The sequence below is a fragment of the Gordionus sp. m RMFG-2023 genome, chromosome 3 (assembly GCF_954871325.1).
Source record: "Gordionus sp. m RMFG-2023 chromosome 3, tfGorSpeb1-WG-v2, whole genome shotgun sequence".
Lineage (NCBI taxonomy): Eukaryota > Metazoa > Nematomorpha > Gordioida > Chordodea > Parachordodidae > Gordionus > Gordionus sp. m RMFG-2023.
Genome location: NC_088777.1, coordinates 15,293,551 through 15,311,368, shown reverse-complemented (window position 1 = coordinate 15,311,368; position 17,818 = coordinate 15,293,551). Strand labels below are relative to the sequence as shown.

Here is a 17,818-nt window from a genome sequence, read left to right as displayed (position 1 = left end):
ACATGATTCTTTATATCCCAAAATGAATAAATTTTATTTGTCAAACCGCCAACGAGGAAAATAATTTTTTAATATAAATTTGTGAAATAATAGAAATTTGAGAAAATTAACTGCTAATAAAATATTATTTCAAAAAGAGTAACGGTCAAATTAAAAAGAGGAAAGCTCATAAACAAGATAAATGGATAAGGAATATTTCCATGTTTATATTCTAGGTTCATTAAGAAATTTTAATAATTCATTACTAAATCCAAATCGAAATTATACATATTTATATTAATCCCATTATAAACCAACAAAAAATTTAATTTCAAAAAATTAGCCAACTGAAGGAAATTATTCCCTAAACGTTCCGCTAATTGAGCCCAATAATTTTAAAACGTTAAAATAGGATAAAAATTTATAACACTACTGAGACCCGAAATCAGAGCGCCAAAAGTGGAAACTTTTTATAAGATTCAGAGTCAATCTTTTACTTAAAAGTTTTAACATGAAATATACTTTAACATATTTTAAAATATTTTTTACCAATGAAAAATCCCGAAACGTGAGTAAAGAAATTTTTAATATTTTGGCCATAATCTTAATTTAGCCGTTAAAAGCGCCCAAATCGAGGATTTTCAACAACACTACTTTGCAATAAAAATTGAATATGTAGTATTATTTTTTTTTTTTAAAAAAAAGAAGAATTTAATACATAAAAAGCTTAATAAAACTATCAAGTTTTTTATTTTATTTTAATTTTCAATTTGTCTGAAAAGATACTTAAAACTTAATAAAATGCATAAATATAAATATTAAAATATTCATAAAATATTTTTAATAAATCATAAAAATATTATATATAATATAATAATAATAATAGCATAAGTAATAGAAACAAAAACAAAATATTGCCTAAAATATATTCTCCTAAAAAATAATTCTGAATTCATATCGATTTTTACGTTATCTGTATAATAAATTAGGGGGAACGCATTTTTTTAGAAAGATAATCCCTTTATGTTATACACAACAACGAAAATTCATACCACAAATTTTTAGAAAAGATTATCTCAAAGTTAAAACAACATTATGAGTCTTTTTGGGGTAAGAGAGGTATGGGGTAAAAAAGATGATCAAGGAAAAGGAGCAAGTAATATCTTGTAATATATATATACAATTTTTTATATAAATTAATACTTTTTTAAAAAAATTCATTTTTAATATGGAATCGATTATCTCATTAGATTTAAGAATCGTGAGCATGTGCATATTAGAGGCATGCAATGGGCGATTTTTAACCCGAATGCCTTACCCATGATTTTTTTAAATTCCAAATTCATCGTCCGCTCATTTATCTAAGAAAAATTGTTAAACCCGTCCGCTCGCCCAATATAAAAATTATTTTATTGGTTGGCTTTATTTTTTATTTATTTTATTTAAATGTATTTATAACTTAAAACTTATAAAATATGCAATATTATTTTTAAAATTTTTTTAAAAGAATTTAAGTTCGTTCTCCTTATTGTTAAAAAAATTTAACGAGCAGACTTGGGGGAGGCGAATAAAAGACTCTCGCGTTGCAGGCCTTTATCTAATGCTTATTGTATTGCCCTTTAAATCCTATACCATACCATAATTTCACAGTGGCAATCCATCACCTCCGAAAGAGTTAAAGATTACTCCGCGTGTTTTTAATAATAGCAAAGGTAGGGGAGTTAGGAATAGGAGCATTATTAATAATATATTAATTCTAATTCAGGTTAGGATAGTAGGATGTGTTGAATGCTATGCAATGCATAAAAACAATGAATATTTCACATAATTCCGGAATAAAATAAATAATTTTTACTAATAGATATAACATTGAAGAATTTAACTATTACCCATATACATTCTCTTTTTCAAAATTCCAGATCACAGTGAACTAGATTTCGTAAAAATTCTTATAAATTTATCGATATTAACAAAAATGTATGCCAGTTATCTCGACTAGTAGCTAAAGGATGAATATAATATAATTAATTATAAATTCAATTTTTTAATTTATTTCAATTAAAAAAAATAGAGCCCATTGTGCCAAGTAACGGGGTACATAGGACCAAGCATTGCGTCATATAAAATATTCCTTTATTATAAACGTTACATGAAATGCTAAAAATCTCAAATTTATCATCAAATTTAAAAAAATATATAATAAAATTTAGTATAAAAGTTATATTTTAATTCCTATGTACCCTAGTCCTACCTACCTCTAGTCAGTCGTGGTAATGATTAAAAAAAATACTAATAGAAGATCTTTTGATATAAAACATACATATGTGATAGAGAAGAGTTCAAACTTTTATTTGATATATTAGTGATATTTAATCTTATTAGTCTAACTTCCGATGAAATTAATTGAACATAAATATTTTTATATTTCCGCGCTAAAAAATATTTATGTGTATAAAATTCTAGCAATCGATGTAAGGCACATATTTTTTTCGAGCTGTTTATATCGTAAATTTTTCTTCTTTCACTCCTCTAATCTATCTTCTTTTTTTTAAATTCAATTTTTTTTCTTTTTTTCAATGAATCCTAAGTTATTGCATAGTTTGTATTGCATTTTAAACTTATTTATGAATTATGAATTGTAGGGATATCTAAATTTTAAAATAAATAGCGGCCTGCTATAAAATAGCTTTTTATTTACACTTTTTTTCATAAATTGTTTTAAAAATGAAACTTAACAGTAGATTAATGAAATACAAAAAATATACTTAATAAATAAATATGTATTCAAGTATAAATTTTTATTAAATTTTATAATTTATTTTACAATTATATACATTTATTTCGAATATTGAATATATTTTTCAAAAATTATAAATAATATAATATATTTTATTTTATTTAAGACTTTTTTCATCTCTAAATAATCAAAAGTATAATTACAATTCATTAAGCAAATTTTTTTAAACACTTCTTGATCAATGCACAAACAGTGTCATTGAAAAAAGTTGTTTTCTATATTTTATAAGGGTTTTATGGAGAGCCAATATTTTTAAATTTTTCGATCTAAAAGTTTGGTTGGATAATATCAACCAAAATTTTTTAACATGGTATTTTTACGGGAACATTATAAACATTTTCAAACGGTGATAGAAATAGTGTTGTTAAAAGGCTCATTTTAAGAAGGTTGAACATCTATTAACGAACTCGAGGCTTAGATAATATTTTTCTGACTAATTGAGTTAGCGTTTTTAAAAAAGCAATTTAACAACACTAGATGGAATCATTATTTGAATTTCTTTTTTTGTTTATTGTGTTTTTTAAAATCCCTATACTTCTCTTTTCTTTCCCTTTTTTAAAATTCAATTTATACTTAGCTATGGTCGTTGAGATTTTGACTTAATATAATATCTGATAAAATTTTAAAATTGGTATAAAATTATTGATCAAAATGTGGAATTTTTTAAAATTTAGATTAGAAGTAACTTTTTAAATTTTACAATTTTAATAAAAATTTAATTATTGGGAATAGTTACAAGTAAAAATATAACTGGTAAATTTGTAACTAATTTATATCTTGGAATGTAACAGCAGAAACTAAATTTTTTATATGTTAATTATTTATATTATTCATTATCTTTATATGAAGATTTCCCAAATTTAAAATTACTGTTTATATTATATATAATGTCTCACTTAATCAAGTATACTCTTGTAATACCTTTGTATAGTAGAGAAGTGTATTATTGAGGAAGCATGTATTTTAGCCATCAATTTTTTTTAAAGTTTATTATTAAAGTCATACAATATATATCTATGCCAAATTTCGTGGAAAATAAATATTTTATTGTAGTATTATTTATATATTTACAAGCCATATGCATGATATTTTTTTTAGTGTATTTTTTTTTCAGTGTTATCATTTCAAAGTTTAAATTATATTTTCATTTACAGGGTTTCCCATTCAAAAAAGGAAAAGTAGGGAAAAAGATCCGATTAAAAACGGAAAAGTGTCAATCAAAAAAGGAAAATTCCCAAAAGGCAGAGTTGTTAACGATCCTTTTTAAAGGTAGCTAGCTCCCGCTTTCGCTCCTACCTTCTCAAAAGGAGCTAGCTCCCGCTCTCGCTACTAAATTTTTAAAAGAAGCTAGCTCCCGCTCTTAGTAATGGAGTGCCACTCCATAACCACTCCTTTGATTTTCATTTTTTTGGAGGGTATATGAAATAAAATCTTATTTTTTTTTATTAAAAAGCTTTATTTATATTAAATTATCTATCAAAATATTTATAACCTTTTATTAGCTTTTAAAAGTAATAGATTTTCTAAATTAGAATCTAACAAACATCCACGCCTCTCCCCTAAGACCTGTTTTGCAATACTAAATAGGCACTCCACAGGAGCACTAGGGGAAAGCGGGGTATTGTATTTTATAAAGATATTTTTTAATTCAAAGAATTTATCAAAAATAGTAATTTTGGTATCATTATTTAAAAAAATATTGTCCAATATATTATCTTCCTGATGATCAATTTCATGGAATCCAAAAAAATCTTCCAAATCAATTTGTATTTAAAAGAGAGATTTTTTACTTTTAGATACTTTTTTAGATTGAAGCTGCTCACTTTTGAAAATTAAATAGTTTTATTTAAACACAAAAGACATTTTGCCCTTAAATTTGTTTGATCATTTGGATCAACATCTTTTAGAAGTTTAAAATATTTTTTGTATGATGGAAATGGAAATGGAAATTTTATTTCTTCATCTATGATCTTTAAATCCATAATATAAAACTATTTTTTATTAAATATCTATAAAATGAATATTAAAATGACTTACAAGATTTTCCAAAAAAATTTCAATATAAAAAGAAAAACTTGATGTTTAATATTTAAAATGATTAGATGAATAACCAATATAAAACTCTGCTAAACATTTAATAATGGATAAATTAATAATTAATAAATATTATTAATATTTAAAAAATAATTTAATTTATACATTAAATTTAAAAGAGCGGTGGAGCGCCGCTCCTTAACAAAAGGAAAATTGTCAATCAAAAAGGAAAATTCCCATTCAAAAAAGGAAAATCGTTATTATTTTTTTAAATATTTTTAAAAAAATTTTAATTATTTTTCTTGTCAATTTTTGTTAAATTTTTATTGTTCCTTCTTATTTTATTTCTAACTTTTTGCGACTTATTTATTTTATTTTTCTTACTATCTTTTATCAATTTATTTTTCTTCTCATTTTTGACAATTCTTTTGTCTTTTTAAAAATAATTTATAAATTTTCCTTTATTTTTCTTCATTTCTCTACGCCATTTTTTAAACAATTCTTTCCTTTTTTCTGATCTTTTCTCAATTTTTTCTTCTTCTTGATAATTCCTTTTTGTAATTATTTTTAATTTTCACTTAGTTTTTATTTCTCAATGGCACAATAAAATTTTAAAAATACGAATTTAAAAATGATTATATTTTATTAATTTACATTACGTTTGGTATTACAGTTCAAACTTATTTAATTTAAAAAAGTACATTATAACCAAACGATTAATTTAATTCAGTAATTGTAATTAAATAATTACAAAATCTACAAATTACTATTTTAAAATATAATTATTCATGTTTTTTGGGAACTTGTAGTCCCACCTCCGTTTTTATAGAATAAGGTTTTTATTTTATTTTATTTTGTATTTGATATGTTAATTTTCATATAATTTTATAGTTCAGGATAATGGTTTAATTTGAGCTGGTCTTTTTCTGAGAACTTTAATCCGGTCCAAAGACCGGACCTTGGCATTCACTATAAAAAAATACAAATTAAATTCAACCTAAGCTTAAAGTTTTTACTTATAATTTTTTTGCTTTAAATTCTAAGTTTTTATTTAGTTTGTTGTGGTATCAAATCAAACATATTTTATTTTTATTAAAATAAAAATATAGATTTATAAATTTTAAATTAAATATAATATGTTATAACATGATTTATTTTTCTTACCTTTTATAATCATTTTTATAAAAAAAATTAAAATGAATATATTCTTATTATATCGGGGAAGGTGGTATATTCTATAATATGTGGTATGAGTTTTTTTATTAAATCATCATCTTAATTTTTTTATTATTCTAAAATTTGTGTCATCTTAATTAAATATAATTGGAATGGAAAGAAAAAAAAATATATTTAATTCTTTAGAAGATGTTATAAATGGAAAATAAAAATTAGATAATTGATTTATTTGATAAAACATTTCGCATATCATCCCTCAATTATAAAAGTGTTATTTTTAAAAACATCATTCTTGGGCCACATAGTTTAACAAATTATAACAAGGACAGTTTATAATTTTTACATAAAAAACATTTAATATATTTATTTTGGGCTGTGGCCTAAATATATTTAGAAAATCTCAAATATATAAATTTTCGTAATTTATAAAATTATAAATTTTTAAAGTTTTGCAAATTTTAAAATTTATAATTCTTACTAAATTGTTTTATACATCCCATTAATTTTAAATAATTTCCAATTTGATTTCTTATTACAATTTGAAAAAAAAATATATAAATTAATATTACTCACTTATTTTTGTAAAAATTTTCACAACAAAATTTATTAATTTCTAGATTAATAAATTATCGTAATTAGAAAAAATGATTTAGACCACAATTTAATTTATACATTAAAAATAGCTTATTTTCCCTTTTTCGTAGGTAGGGTTAACAATATCATCATTAAATTTAGAGTCCTGCATCGGATCTATTTTTTCAGTTTAAATCCGATCCGAGAAAAAAATTTTTGTCCCTATCTATCCAATCTGAGAAAATATTTTTTAAAGATCCGTTTCCCAATCTAATTTTTTTTTCCTGAATTTTTAAGCGCTGATATTAAACAATTTTGTTTATATTCATGAAAATAATATTCACTAAAAAAACAGTAGAAAATTAAATAAAAAATTTTGTTAAGACCCGATTCCGGTTCAAAATAAGTTTTAAAATCAAAGTCTAAATCTGATCCAGTCTGAAATAGCACATAGATATTTTCTCTTTGAGCAGTCTACAACATAGTATTGGGTTAAAATTTTGGGTTCATACACCCCAAATAAGTTAAAGCTCTAAATAAAACCGAATCTCGGAATGAGCCTTAAAAAAATAAGATAAAAATTTAGGGCTGACCGTCAAAAATTTACCCCATCTTTTGTTAAACTTTAAATAAATAATATATTTAATAGCTATATTTCACTTTTATGTTAAATTAATATCAGAGTTATGCAGAGGTACTTATTAGATGGCCAGGCTCATGTTTGAAAAAAAGATAAATTCTTTTAAGGCCCAGCCCGGATTTAAAATTTTTTAAATTTTCAATATTGGTCGCCCAATATTTTTTGAAAGATATTGTATTTTTTGGCCATCTTCCGCTTTTTTTTTTGATTATTTCCACTCGGTCCTGAATCTTTAAAATTATGTTCGTTTTTAATAATTTCGACTTTTATTTCCTAAAATATTTAAGGGAAATTCAAATTACAAGCCCATTAAATACTCCATTATATGATTTTTTAGCATAAAAAAAAATTAATATTTTAGGCCCAGTCAAGAGTTGATTTTCTCAATAAATTGGAAAAATGTTTTGTATAATTTTAAAATAGTGATTAACTAATCAATTGGCTGAAAAAATATTTTAAGTATAAAATTTTAAATTATGTATTTTTAAATTTGGTATAACAAACTTCAATATTCTATTGAAACGTAAAATATTATCCATATTTCCTGATAAATTTGATTAATTTATGAGTAATATAGTGCGCACAAATTTAGCGTTTCAAAACGCAAATAATACATTTTAAATGCACTCGTTTAAATTGAACAATATTTTTTTTTGTTTTTAATTTAGACGTTTCATATTAAAAAAATAAAAATTAACGGTTCAATTTAAACATAGCTGCGTAAACGTTTTTTATTTGCTTTTTGATACGCTGCGTTGAAACGTTCAATTTGTTTTTATGGTAAAAAAATAATATTATAAATCAAAAAAATATATATTTATTGAAGAGAGAAATTTGTTATTGATTTAACCAAAATCAAAATAATTAAATTATTAACGATCGAGAAAACTCCCATTATATTCACAAATTTTTAATCAACCTCAACATAAAGAAAGGTGGTCGATATCAAATATTATGGTTAAAAAAGTATGATTTTTTGCAGAATCATACTAAATCATTAAGGTGACCAAAAAAAATATCTGCCACGAAATGGAAACATATAATTGCCTTTTTTATAAATATTTTTATAAAGAATTTTAAATCCATATATAAAATTCACAACAGAATATTTTTCCAAAGAATTAGCATATATATATCCAAGTAAGAAATATTACTTCTAGATTAAGGTAATTTTTGCATAGCCCTCTACTAACACTGCGGGGGAAGGGGGGTCATACAATTGCGTTATCGAAATTTCAAGGGGTTAACTGGTTGTATCCTCTTAGTTATCATACATGCTCAGTATATCTATTTTATACAGATCATTTAATTAGTCGTGGATGGGGGGGGGCTCAGCATCATTAGTTGGAGGGTTCTAGAGGGCACTGGACCATAGCAATTAAATTGATCATTAAAATTTATTCTTTCCAATATTGTATTGGAGCTACATTATTACCCTTTTCCTAAAAAGCTTAGGGTGGTTGGAGGTCTCCTAAAAGGAGATCTGAATCCTTAATTACTTTAAATTTGAAACCTTTAAAAGCCAAATTATTGACTACGCCATTGATAATATTGCATCTAATGCTCAAGTTTTTAAAAATTGACCTTTTAAAGAGAAATGTTTTTAAAATTATTGTTATACTAAAAATATTCTACTATTGAAATCAATTAAATTTTAATTTATCGTGTCCTAATTTAAGGATTAATAAAAAAATTATATATATATAATGTTTAATTTTAATATTTTTTTGCTAAAAAATATATATTATTAAATATATTTTTCTTTCCTTTTGTTTATATAAAAACTTATTAAATGTCAAAATCATACCAAGAAAAGAGTGAAAAGTATTTTATAAAAAAGTATAATCTTAAATGATATGATATATTAAATTTTTATTTTATTAAACAACTCTTGTTATATTTATTGTATTTTTTATATTTATTTTGGAAAAAGTGTCATTTTTTTATTAATAATAATTTTTACTTTATCTCCAGATTTTGAAAGAAGTTATATAAATACACGATATAGTATATATTATATATCTTTTTATTTTTAAAAAAAAATGACAATTTTGTCATATTCTATTTATTTAACGTTTTTTAAATAAGAAAAAAGGGGGGTTTGAAACGGGTTTCAAATTTAACATTTGTCTATAAATAGATTAAGAGGATTTGTTTCTGCAACATTAGTAGTTTTTATCTATGCTAGAAAATTAAGTAATTATTTAGACGTCGTAAAAACGTCATTCTCCTGTTAAACACAATTTTGATTTTTTCCTTATTTAGCCCTAGTTCCATTGGTATAAAAGAAAGGTTGAAGAAGCTCAAAAATAGGAAACTTTCGATAAGAATGGAATATAAATAAATATGATTGAAAAAACCAGTTGTTTGTACTGAAAAAATGACTAGATTTTAACTGGCGGTATGAAATTAGAGATCCCTATTTATTTAAAGTTAATTATTTTGTTTTAACTAAAATTCGGAATGAATCATTTAAATTTGGTTATACTTTTTTAATAGTTATAGTAATCATGTTTAATAGTTCTTTATTTTATTTTGACTATGTTCAGATATGAATGTTAGAGATTGGAACGGAATTTTTTTTTAACTGTGATTGTTCAAGAAAGGAAAGTTTTCATATTTTCAAAACTTCCAAACATGAACAAACTTTCTTTCAGCACGAATAGCATTTATCTTAAAAAGTTTGACAAGAATCTTTGAAAATTATTTTTAAAGAAGTGAAATCTTGATCAAATTTAATCTAAAAATGCCAAAATCTTAATACGTAAATCTTTTGCAATTTTCATGTACAAAAAATCTTTTAAGGTGAAATCACAATATTGTATTTCTAACCTATTTTAAATCAATTCGATTCTATCTATATTTTTAATGATTAATTTCAAAATAATTTTCTCGATTCATTAACCTGGAATTAATTTATGAATATATAAATATTATCATGTATTCGGTTATTAAAAGATTTTTTGTCAGTAGTTGTCAGTAGTCTTGTTAAACAGCAAGATTCAGGCGATTTTTAAAACGGCTAAATCAAGATTTTATTTCAAAACACCATTATCTTAGCATCGAAGTCTTGTCAATAAATGCTCAAACCTTTCTGTCTGCAAAATCTCTAAGCTTGCATAATTTATTTTGGGCTAAGATCTAATGTTAGCGGAGTCATTGTAATACGTTTAAACCTTAGAATCAAATATTATAATGCCAACTTTATTTTTTTAATTTTTAGATTAGCTTTTTCTCGACTAGCCCTGAATTAAGTAACAAGGAGAGATTTGAATATTTTTCCAGGACAGTTCCTTCCGACGAATATCAAGCATTGGCTATGATAGAATTAATCAAATTATTCAATTGGTCATACATATCTGTCATATATGAGGAATCCAATTATGGAGAAAGAGTGAATTAAATCATTTTAAATGCATTTTAAAAAATTTGGCTTTCTTGTAATGTATATTAGCGGTTTGCCTATCCCAGTCCGGCCGCCTATTTTTTTTTTAAAAAAAATTCGGTTATACAAATAGTAAGGATAGGTTCTATCAAATTAAGATTTAAATCCTTAATTAAAATCACTATTTTATGGGGCTTAATATTTCTTTTAAAAAATTAGGCCATAAGTTTAAATTTTGATATCTGCAAGAAACAAGGCGCCAATAATTTTTATTTATAGAATATTTATTTTTCCCGAAAAGCCCGTTTCGAAATAAAAATTATTTGTCAGCCCGGCCCAAAATTTCGTTCGGAATCGGTTCTGTTTTTAAAAAAAGGCCAGGCTTGTAAAATTAGGCCCGCTGCAGATCACCTGTATATCCAATCCATCATTTTTTAACTTTTATATGAGGAATTAAAAATAATTCAAATTATAGGATAAATGAGTTTAAGGTTTAAATAGGTAGCGAATATTTTTTAAAGCCCCAATTTAAAAAAAAAAGAAAATTATATATACTTATTTATTATCTTAATAAATTTATCAGAATTTTTATATAGTTTCCAATAATATTCCAATATTATACTAAATATTTTAAGGCCTTTACAGTGATTGAAGAGCAATTGGATAGGAACCACATATGCATAGCTGTAAAAGAAAAATTGACAAAAGATTCAGGCGTAGCCAAAGAGAATCAATATGACGTTATAGTGCGAAAATTACTGCAAAAGAGCAATGCTAAAGGTTATTATTCATAGATATTTATTATGAAAGAAATATTAATAATATAGGAATCATATATTCCCTATTTCTGATAGATTACAGAATAGTACTAAATCATAAATATTTTTATTTAAATAAATGTTTTAAAATTAAAGATTGGTCAATGGCATTGATGTAGCCAGGATTTTTCTAAGGAATACTTTTGGATAAAACTTTTCCTAAAATTTTATCGGAAGGATTTTTTTTATAAAAAATTTTCTTTCTGAAAATTTTCAGTCATTATTTTATTTTAAAAAATTATCAATTTATATCACTTTTTTTGTAAGTGAGCAGTGATTTAGCCATTTTAAGTATAATCAAGTAAAATGGCTTAGTGGCTACTCGCTTATCGTATGGAGATAATTTTTTATTAACTTATAATGAACTTTCTTTCTTTTTTTTACGGAAATTTGCAAATTCCCTAAGAGGGAAAAGAGCCCCACGTCCTCTCTTAGCTAAATCTATGCCTAATGCTAAAAATAAATTTGATAAAAGTTATCTAATCTCATTTTTATCAAACAGACCAATCCGAGTTTCAATCATGAGATTGTTAAAAAGTTCCTTTTTTTACAAGGGCTTGCTTTTAATTTTAATTTTAAAAGAATAGAATCAAACCCAGTTTATCTTAAAATAAAGCAGCGAACTCTAACTCTCTAACTCTCTATACAACATTACTCAATCATAACATACAGGTGTCATTATATACGGGTCGGATCAAGAGGTAGGCATGCTTATGGCCGCAGTGAGAAGACAGAGGGCCACGGGAAAGTTTATGTGGATAGGTTCTGATGGGTGGTCCGCAAGGGATATAGTGACCGCAGGCAGGGAAGCGGAAGTGGAAGGAACTGTTTCTGTACAACCGTTGGCTAACCCCATAGCTGCATTTCAAGATCATTTTTTGAATTTGACTGTGGCAGAACACGGTAGGAGAGATCCCTGGTTGTATGAAGTATGGGAGAAATATTTTGAGTGTCGGTTTCCCAATACAGATAAAACCTACGAGAATCAGATTGTAATTTATATTTTTTTTGAGATAAAATATGTATATTATTTATATAAGTAAATATAAAATATTCTAGGCCTGCGAGCAGTATTAAAGCCTTCTAGAGAACTTTAATTTATTTTTATCTCACTAATGCTCAATTTAAATTAAGTTATATCAATTAAACCAGTTGAAAAAATCTCATGATGGTTTAAAACATTCATTTACTTCTCATGTTTCGATTTCATTTTGAAACCATTTTACAATATAAATGCCTCTTAAAATTGAATATTTAGAATGAGCAAATGGGTGGGCCAAAATATTGGTATTTTTGCAGGCCTTAAATAAATTTGGCATCTCCTTTCCTATTGAATTCTTTTAAAAAACGAAACCTTATCTCATAAAAATCTATAAGTACGAATTTTATTTAACATAGATTTTAGCCTATCTTATTGGTTAATTTTTTTCAAACCCCTAACAGGTAAACCCTCAGTGGAATAGAAAATTGTGCACAGGTAAGGAGTCCATGAGATCGCTTCTACCTCCCTATGGAAACATCAAGATGGAAGATCAATTACAATTCGTAAGTGATGCTGTTTTGGCATTCGCATATGCTTTCAGTGATATGCATAAGGATCTGTGCGGCGGTGTACCAGGTTTGTGCGAAAAAATGGACCCACCCTCTGGGCCCTTAACTCTAAATTACATCAGAAAAGTCAAATTTACAGGTATAATATTGATATTAATTAATTTTACTCTCATAATGTGAACTTTACTTAATTCCCAACAATTTATGTTGAACAAATTATAGTAGTAGATAAAAATAGAAGGTTAGGCCTGAATTCTAAAAATCATTATCAGTTTTATTATATTGCCATAGTATTTAAAAATATTTCAATTCTATCCTTTTTCGATAGATTATAATGATTATTGAAAAATTTATTTATTTTTAAATGATAATTTTTTGATAGTAATTTTTTTTTTAAATTTTAAGTTTCGGTCTTAAAATTTCTATTAAAATTTTTATGCTTAATTAAATTTGATTACTCCTCCTTGTCAAAAATATCAAAATATAAATATAAATTTGATCAAAATTTTAATATTATACAAAATAATTTTAATAGCAAATCTTAAGTTTTATAAATCTATATACTTAATTTTTAAAAATTACTATTTGTCAGGTAAAATTGGTAAATGTCAAATAATTAAATATTGGGTATTCTGAGTGTCCATAAAAATAATAGGTTATAAACTTCAACGTATTAAAAATTAAAGAATTCAATTTATAATATTAAATTAGCCTGATCTGAAGCCCAAAAAATAAATTTGGGCCGAGTAAGTTTTGCAAAATATTTTTAGGCGGCGCCAGACAACTTATGCAAAATATCTTAAGGATCAGGCTAGAGTTTCACAGATCTTTTAAGCTTAATTAGGCAAATTTATGTTTTCTTTCATAAAAAAAATTACGGACCGGACAACTTGTAAAAACATGTTTTGCGGGTCTATTCGAGCAGGCCGTGCTGATCTATAATTTAATTAATAAAGAAATAATATTAAAAATAATAATTCATATACTTTAAGGTCTATCTGGTGACAATTTCGAGTTTTTACCTAACGGAGATGGACCACCTCGTTACAACATCCTTCATTTTAAACAAGTAGCTCCAGGTATTTATAAATGGGTCAAGGTCGGAAAATACGTCGACAAGGTATTGAAGGTAAACTTGTCAGAAATTAGATATCATTGGGACAGTCCTTCTCCACCCGAATCGGTATGCAGTAAACCTTGTAATAGAGGGGAAGCGAAAAGAGTTCAGGGTGACAACAAGTAAATACTAAATCTAGCAAAAGATATATTCAAAGGCAGTTAATTGTTTTTTTTTTTCAAAACATTAATTGAAACAGGTTTATCATGATCGGTTCTATAATTATGATTTATTTAAATTATAATATAAAAAGATGTTGTTGGCTGTGCGTAGCTTGTTCACCTTATCAAATTTTGGTCCCGACAGTAACGCTCGCTACGGCCCATACATCAAATCCTTTTATTACCCCCTCTGCAGGTCAGAATGGAATTGAAGAACTTCATACCTCTAGTATCAATGTAACTTCTTTGATCATCAATGCCACATCCATTAATGCTAACAACACTTACAATAATGGAACATCTCAAATTCCTCCTTATGTGATTGAATCAACTCATTGTGTAGACTGTGAGTTAGGATTCTTGCCAGAACCTCTGTATTTAAACCGGTGTTTACCTATCCCGGATGTTTACATGTCTTACTCGAATCCCTTGGCTATGGGAGCACTTTGCTTTTCATGTATGGGCATGATATGTGCTCTTTTTGTGTTGGGAATTTTCATAAGATTTTGTCAAACTCCCGTGGTAAAGGCCTCTGGGCGGGAACTCAGTTTCGCCCTATTAATAGGCATAATATGTTGTTACGGAGTTACAATCCTACTGGTAGCAAAACCTGCTTCTTCTGCGCTTTGTGGGGTTACATTTGTTTGCGTTGGTATATTTTTTTCTTTGTGCTATGCCGCAATTCTAACCAAAACAAACCGAATAGCCCGCATATTTAACAGTGGAAAGCGCACAAGTAAAAGGCCAACTCTCATCTCTCCAAAATCACAAATATGCATATGCAGTTTACTAGTAGCAGTGCAATTAGCTATAATGGTGGTAAAGCTGGTTATGACTCCACCGCGGGCTATTCATAATTATCCCACACGTACGATAAGTCAGCTCGTCTGTTCCACAAGCCTAGATTCTTCTTATTTGATATGCTTGGCTTACCCGTTATTACTCATTCTTGTATGCACGGTGTACGCCGTTTTAACCCGCAAAATTCCAGAGGCCTTTAACGAGAGCAAGTACATAGGCTTCACAATGTACACAACTTGCATTATATGGCTGGCTTTCGTACCCATCTATATCATAACGGCCAATAATATACCACTTCGAATAACAACCATATGTGTATCAGTAAGTCTTAGCGCTACCACAGCTTTGTGTTGCCTTTTTACCCACAAGCTTTATATTATAATTCTCCACCCCGAACGCAACGTTCGTCAAACCATGATGACAGGAGCAACTAAATATGGCGGGACTAAATCAGCTAATAATACTACAGGCGGTATGGGAACCGGAGGTGGAACCAGTTCTCAACTTCTATCATCTACGACAAATCAAACACAGCCACCTATTCCACTCCACGTGGCTAACCAACACAATCTTATATCTATGAGCGCTTTAAGTGCTGCAACTGCTACTACTCCAATAAGTACGTATAGTAGAATTGATTCGGGAACCCAATCCGATGGTATGTTAATCCATTTTAAATTAATGTTATAATATGAAAACTCCTAGAAGTCTTAAAACTTATGATTTTCGAATTTATTTTTACATATTATTATTAAATTTACCCCAGATTTGGAGTTGACGAACAAGCTAAGAGGTGCTGATTCAATGACCAGTTGTTACAGCAGTAGCAACAAGTCTTCAACAGGAACTCAAACAATATTTGAGGATAATTCTGATGAGGAAGAAAATGCTTCGGAACAAGAAAATGGAGAAGATGTTGAGGGAGAGAAAGAAGGAGAAATCGAAAGAATATCGGGGAGTGAAAACGAAGAAACGGGTCCTCTAAATGGAATTGACGTGGATTTGTTTTCTACTGCCGAAGATTTGAGACGCCGGAAAAGCAGTACTAAAAACGGAATACCATACCTAAAGAGTGGTATGGCACCCTCTAGCGATAAGAAAGATCGTAAAAGAAGCAGCACCTCAGTTTACAAATATGGAGAATTGTTGCAAGGAGATGTGCAGTTATAAAAAAATGTTAATTTATATAAAATTATTATAATTAATGATTTATATAATTCCGGAGTTGGAATATAAATTAAATTTAATAATTTACACCAAACTAAGGTTTTGATAAACTCTCAGCCAAAAAAAATTATAGCCAAACATAAAGAATATGCAATATATAGTTGTGAATATTTTTTTAATATCCATGTCTTCCTATGCATGTTTTTTTTAAATGTTTATAAATGATGTTTAATATGTAAATTCTAATATGCATTGTACATAGTTGTATCTTAACCGACCAAATTAAATCGTGCTATTTACTTTTTGCAAGTTGTAAACATATTTTTATATTGTTTTTTATAAAATCAATTTTTAAGAAATTTGGTGCAAATAATAATTCTTCCAAAGAAATTAATGTACCTTACCTATACTGGCAGGAATACTTGATAGCATTAAAGTATAAGCCAAAATATAAAAGTTATTACGTTTCTATAATTTACTATTAGTATATATAATCAAATTTATTTAATTATGTGTATAAATGCATTGAATCCAGTCCATATTAGATGCTCGTGTTTTAATTTGATTGTTACATTATGGTTAAAGGTATATATATATATTATTAACATTCCTTTAATATGTATATTATTTAATTTTTTTCTTAAATATAAATTTAATAATAAATTTTGCAACAATATATAAATTTATTTGTTTAGAAGATATAATAACAAATATTTTTTTGTATTATATTTATAAAGCTATTTAATAATTCCATGTGCAATCACTTTATTTTATTTTTTTCTCCAGATATCTAATTTTAAATATTTTCAAGTTTTATATGTAATCAACATATAGGATTTATATAAAGTAAACTGCCGATTCCTATAATCAGAGCCATAGGCATAAATTAGAGCTTCTATTATTGAATTTTTTTATTAAAATTATTGAGTTTCCGCTTATATTTTCTTATCTTTTTATAATTGATCTAATAATTGTCAACATTAAAATCGCACTTTTGTTCAAATTTGTTTATTGGATAAAATGGGATTATCAACCTAAATATGAAGAATATAAATTAGTTTAAAATAATACCTTCATGGGCAAAGAATAATTGTTGTTGCACAGGAATTTGTAAACCCCCCTAGATTAATAAAGATTTATCCAGTCTTCTTTTGATTCCTATCCCGTTTGCCCCCCCCCACCCTGGCTTCTTCCTACACCTCACTCAATTAATTTTACGATCTTCGTCATACCATCCCCTTAAATGTAGCACATTTCTTTACAAGTGACCTGGTATTGAATAATATTTTTCTATAACCCTGGCTAGAATTTTAAAATTATTCTAGACTGTAGTTCTGGGTGGAATTTGATTTATATATTTCTTTGATGAAATAGCCACAAAATTTAGGCTCATTTAACTTTTATTTTTACTACCTTAAAAAAATTAAATAATATTTTTATTAGCCTATAAAAATATATATAACGGGGAAGCAAATTTAAAACTTCTTATTTTTTATTATAAATAGAAGAGTAAAATCATTCTTATAAAATATATTTAAAAATAAACTGGGGAACTAAATATAAAATTCTTTAATAAATAAAGAGAAAATCATGTGAACGTTTTGTGAATTTTATGTTTA

General features: G+C 26.3%; 1 protein-coding gene across 1 annotated transcript in view; it reads left to right on the top strand.

Annotated features, from left to right (window-relative positions):
• The window catches only part of LOC135927622 (metabotropic glutamate receptor 2-like), a 42,877-nt gene extending 26,414 nt beyond the window's left edge, over positions 1-16,463 (top strand). Inside the window, exons 3-9 of the mRNA XM_065463729.1 lie at positions 10,423-10,593; positions 11,220-11,364; positions 12,075-12,394; positions 12,846-13,092; positions 13,946-14,192; positions 14,324-15,690; positions 15,799-16,463. Of these exons, the coding sequence (XP_065319801.1) occupies positions 10,423-10,593; positions 11,220-11,364; positions 12,075-12,394; positions 12,846-13,092; positions 13,946-14,192; positions 14,324-15,690; positions 15,799-16,202 (2,901 nt within the window). The 3' untranslated portion in view covers positions 16,203-16,463. The remainder of the gene's footprint in view (positions 1-10,422; positions 10,594-11,219; positions 11,365-12,074; positions 12,395-12,845; positions 13,093-13,945; positions 14,193-14,323; positions 15,691-15,798) is intronic.
• Positions 16,464-17,818: the final 1,355 nt, after the last annotated feature.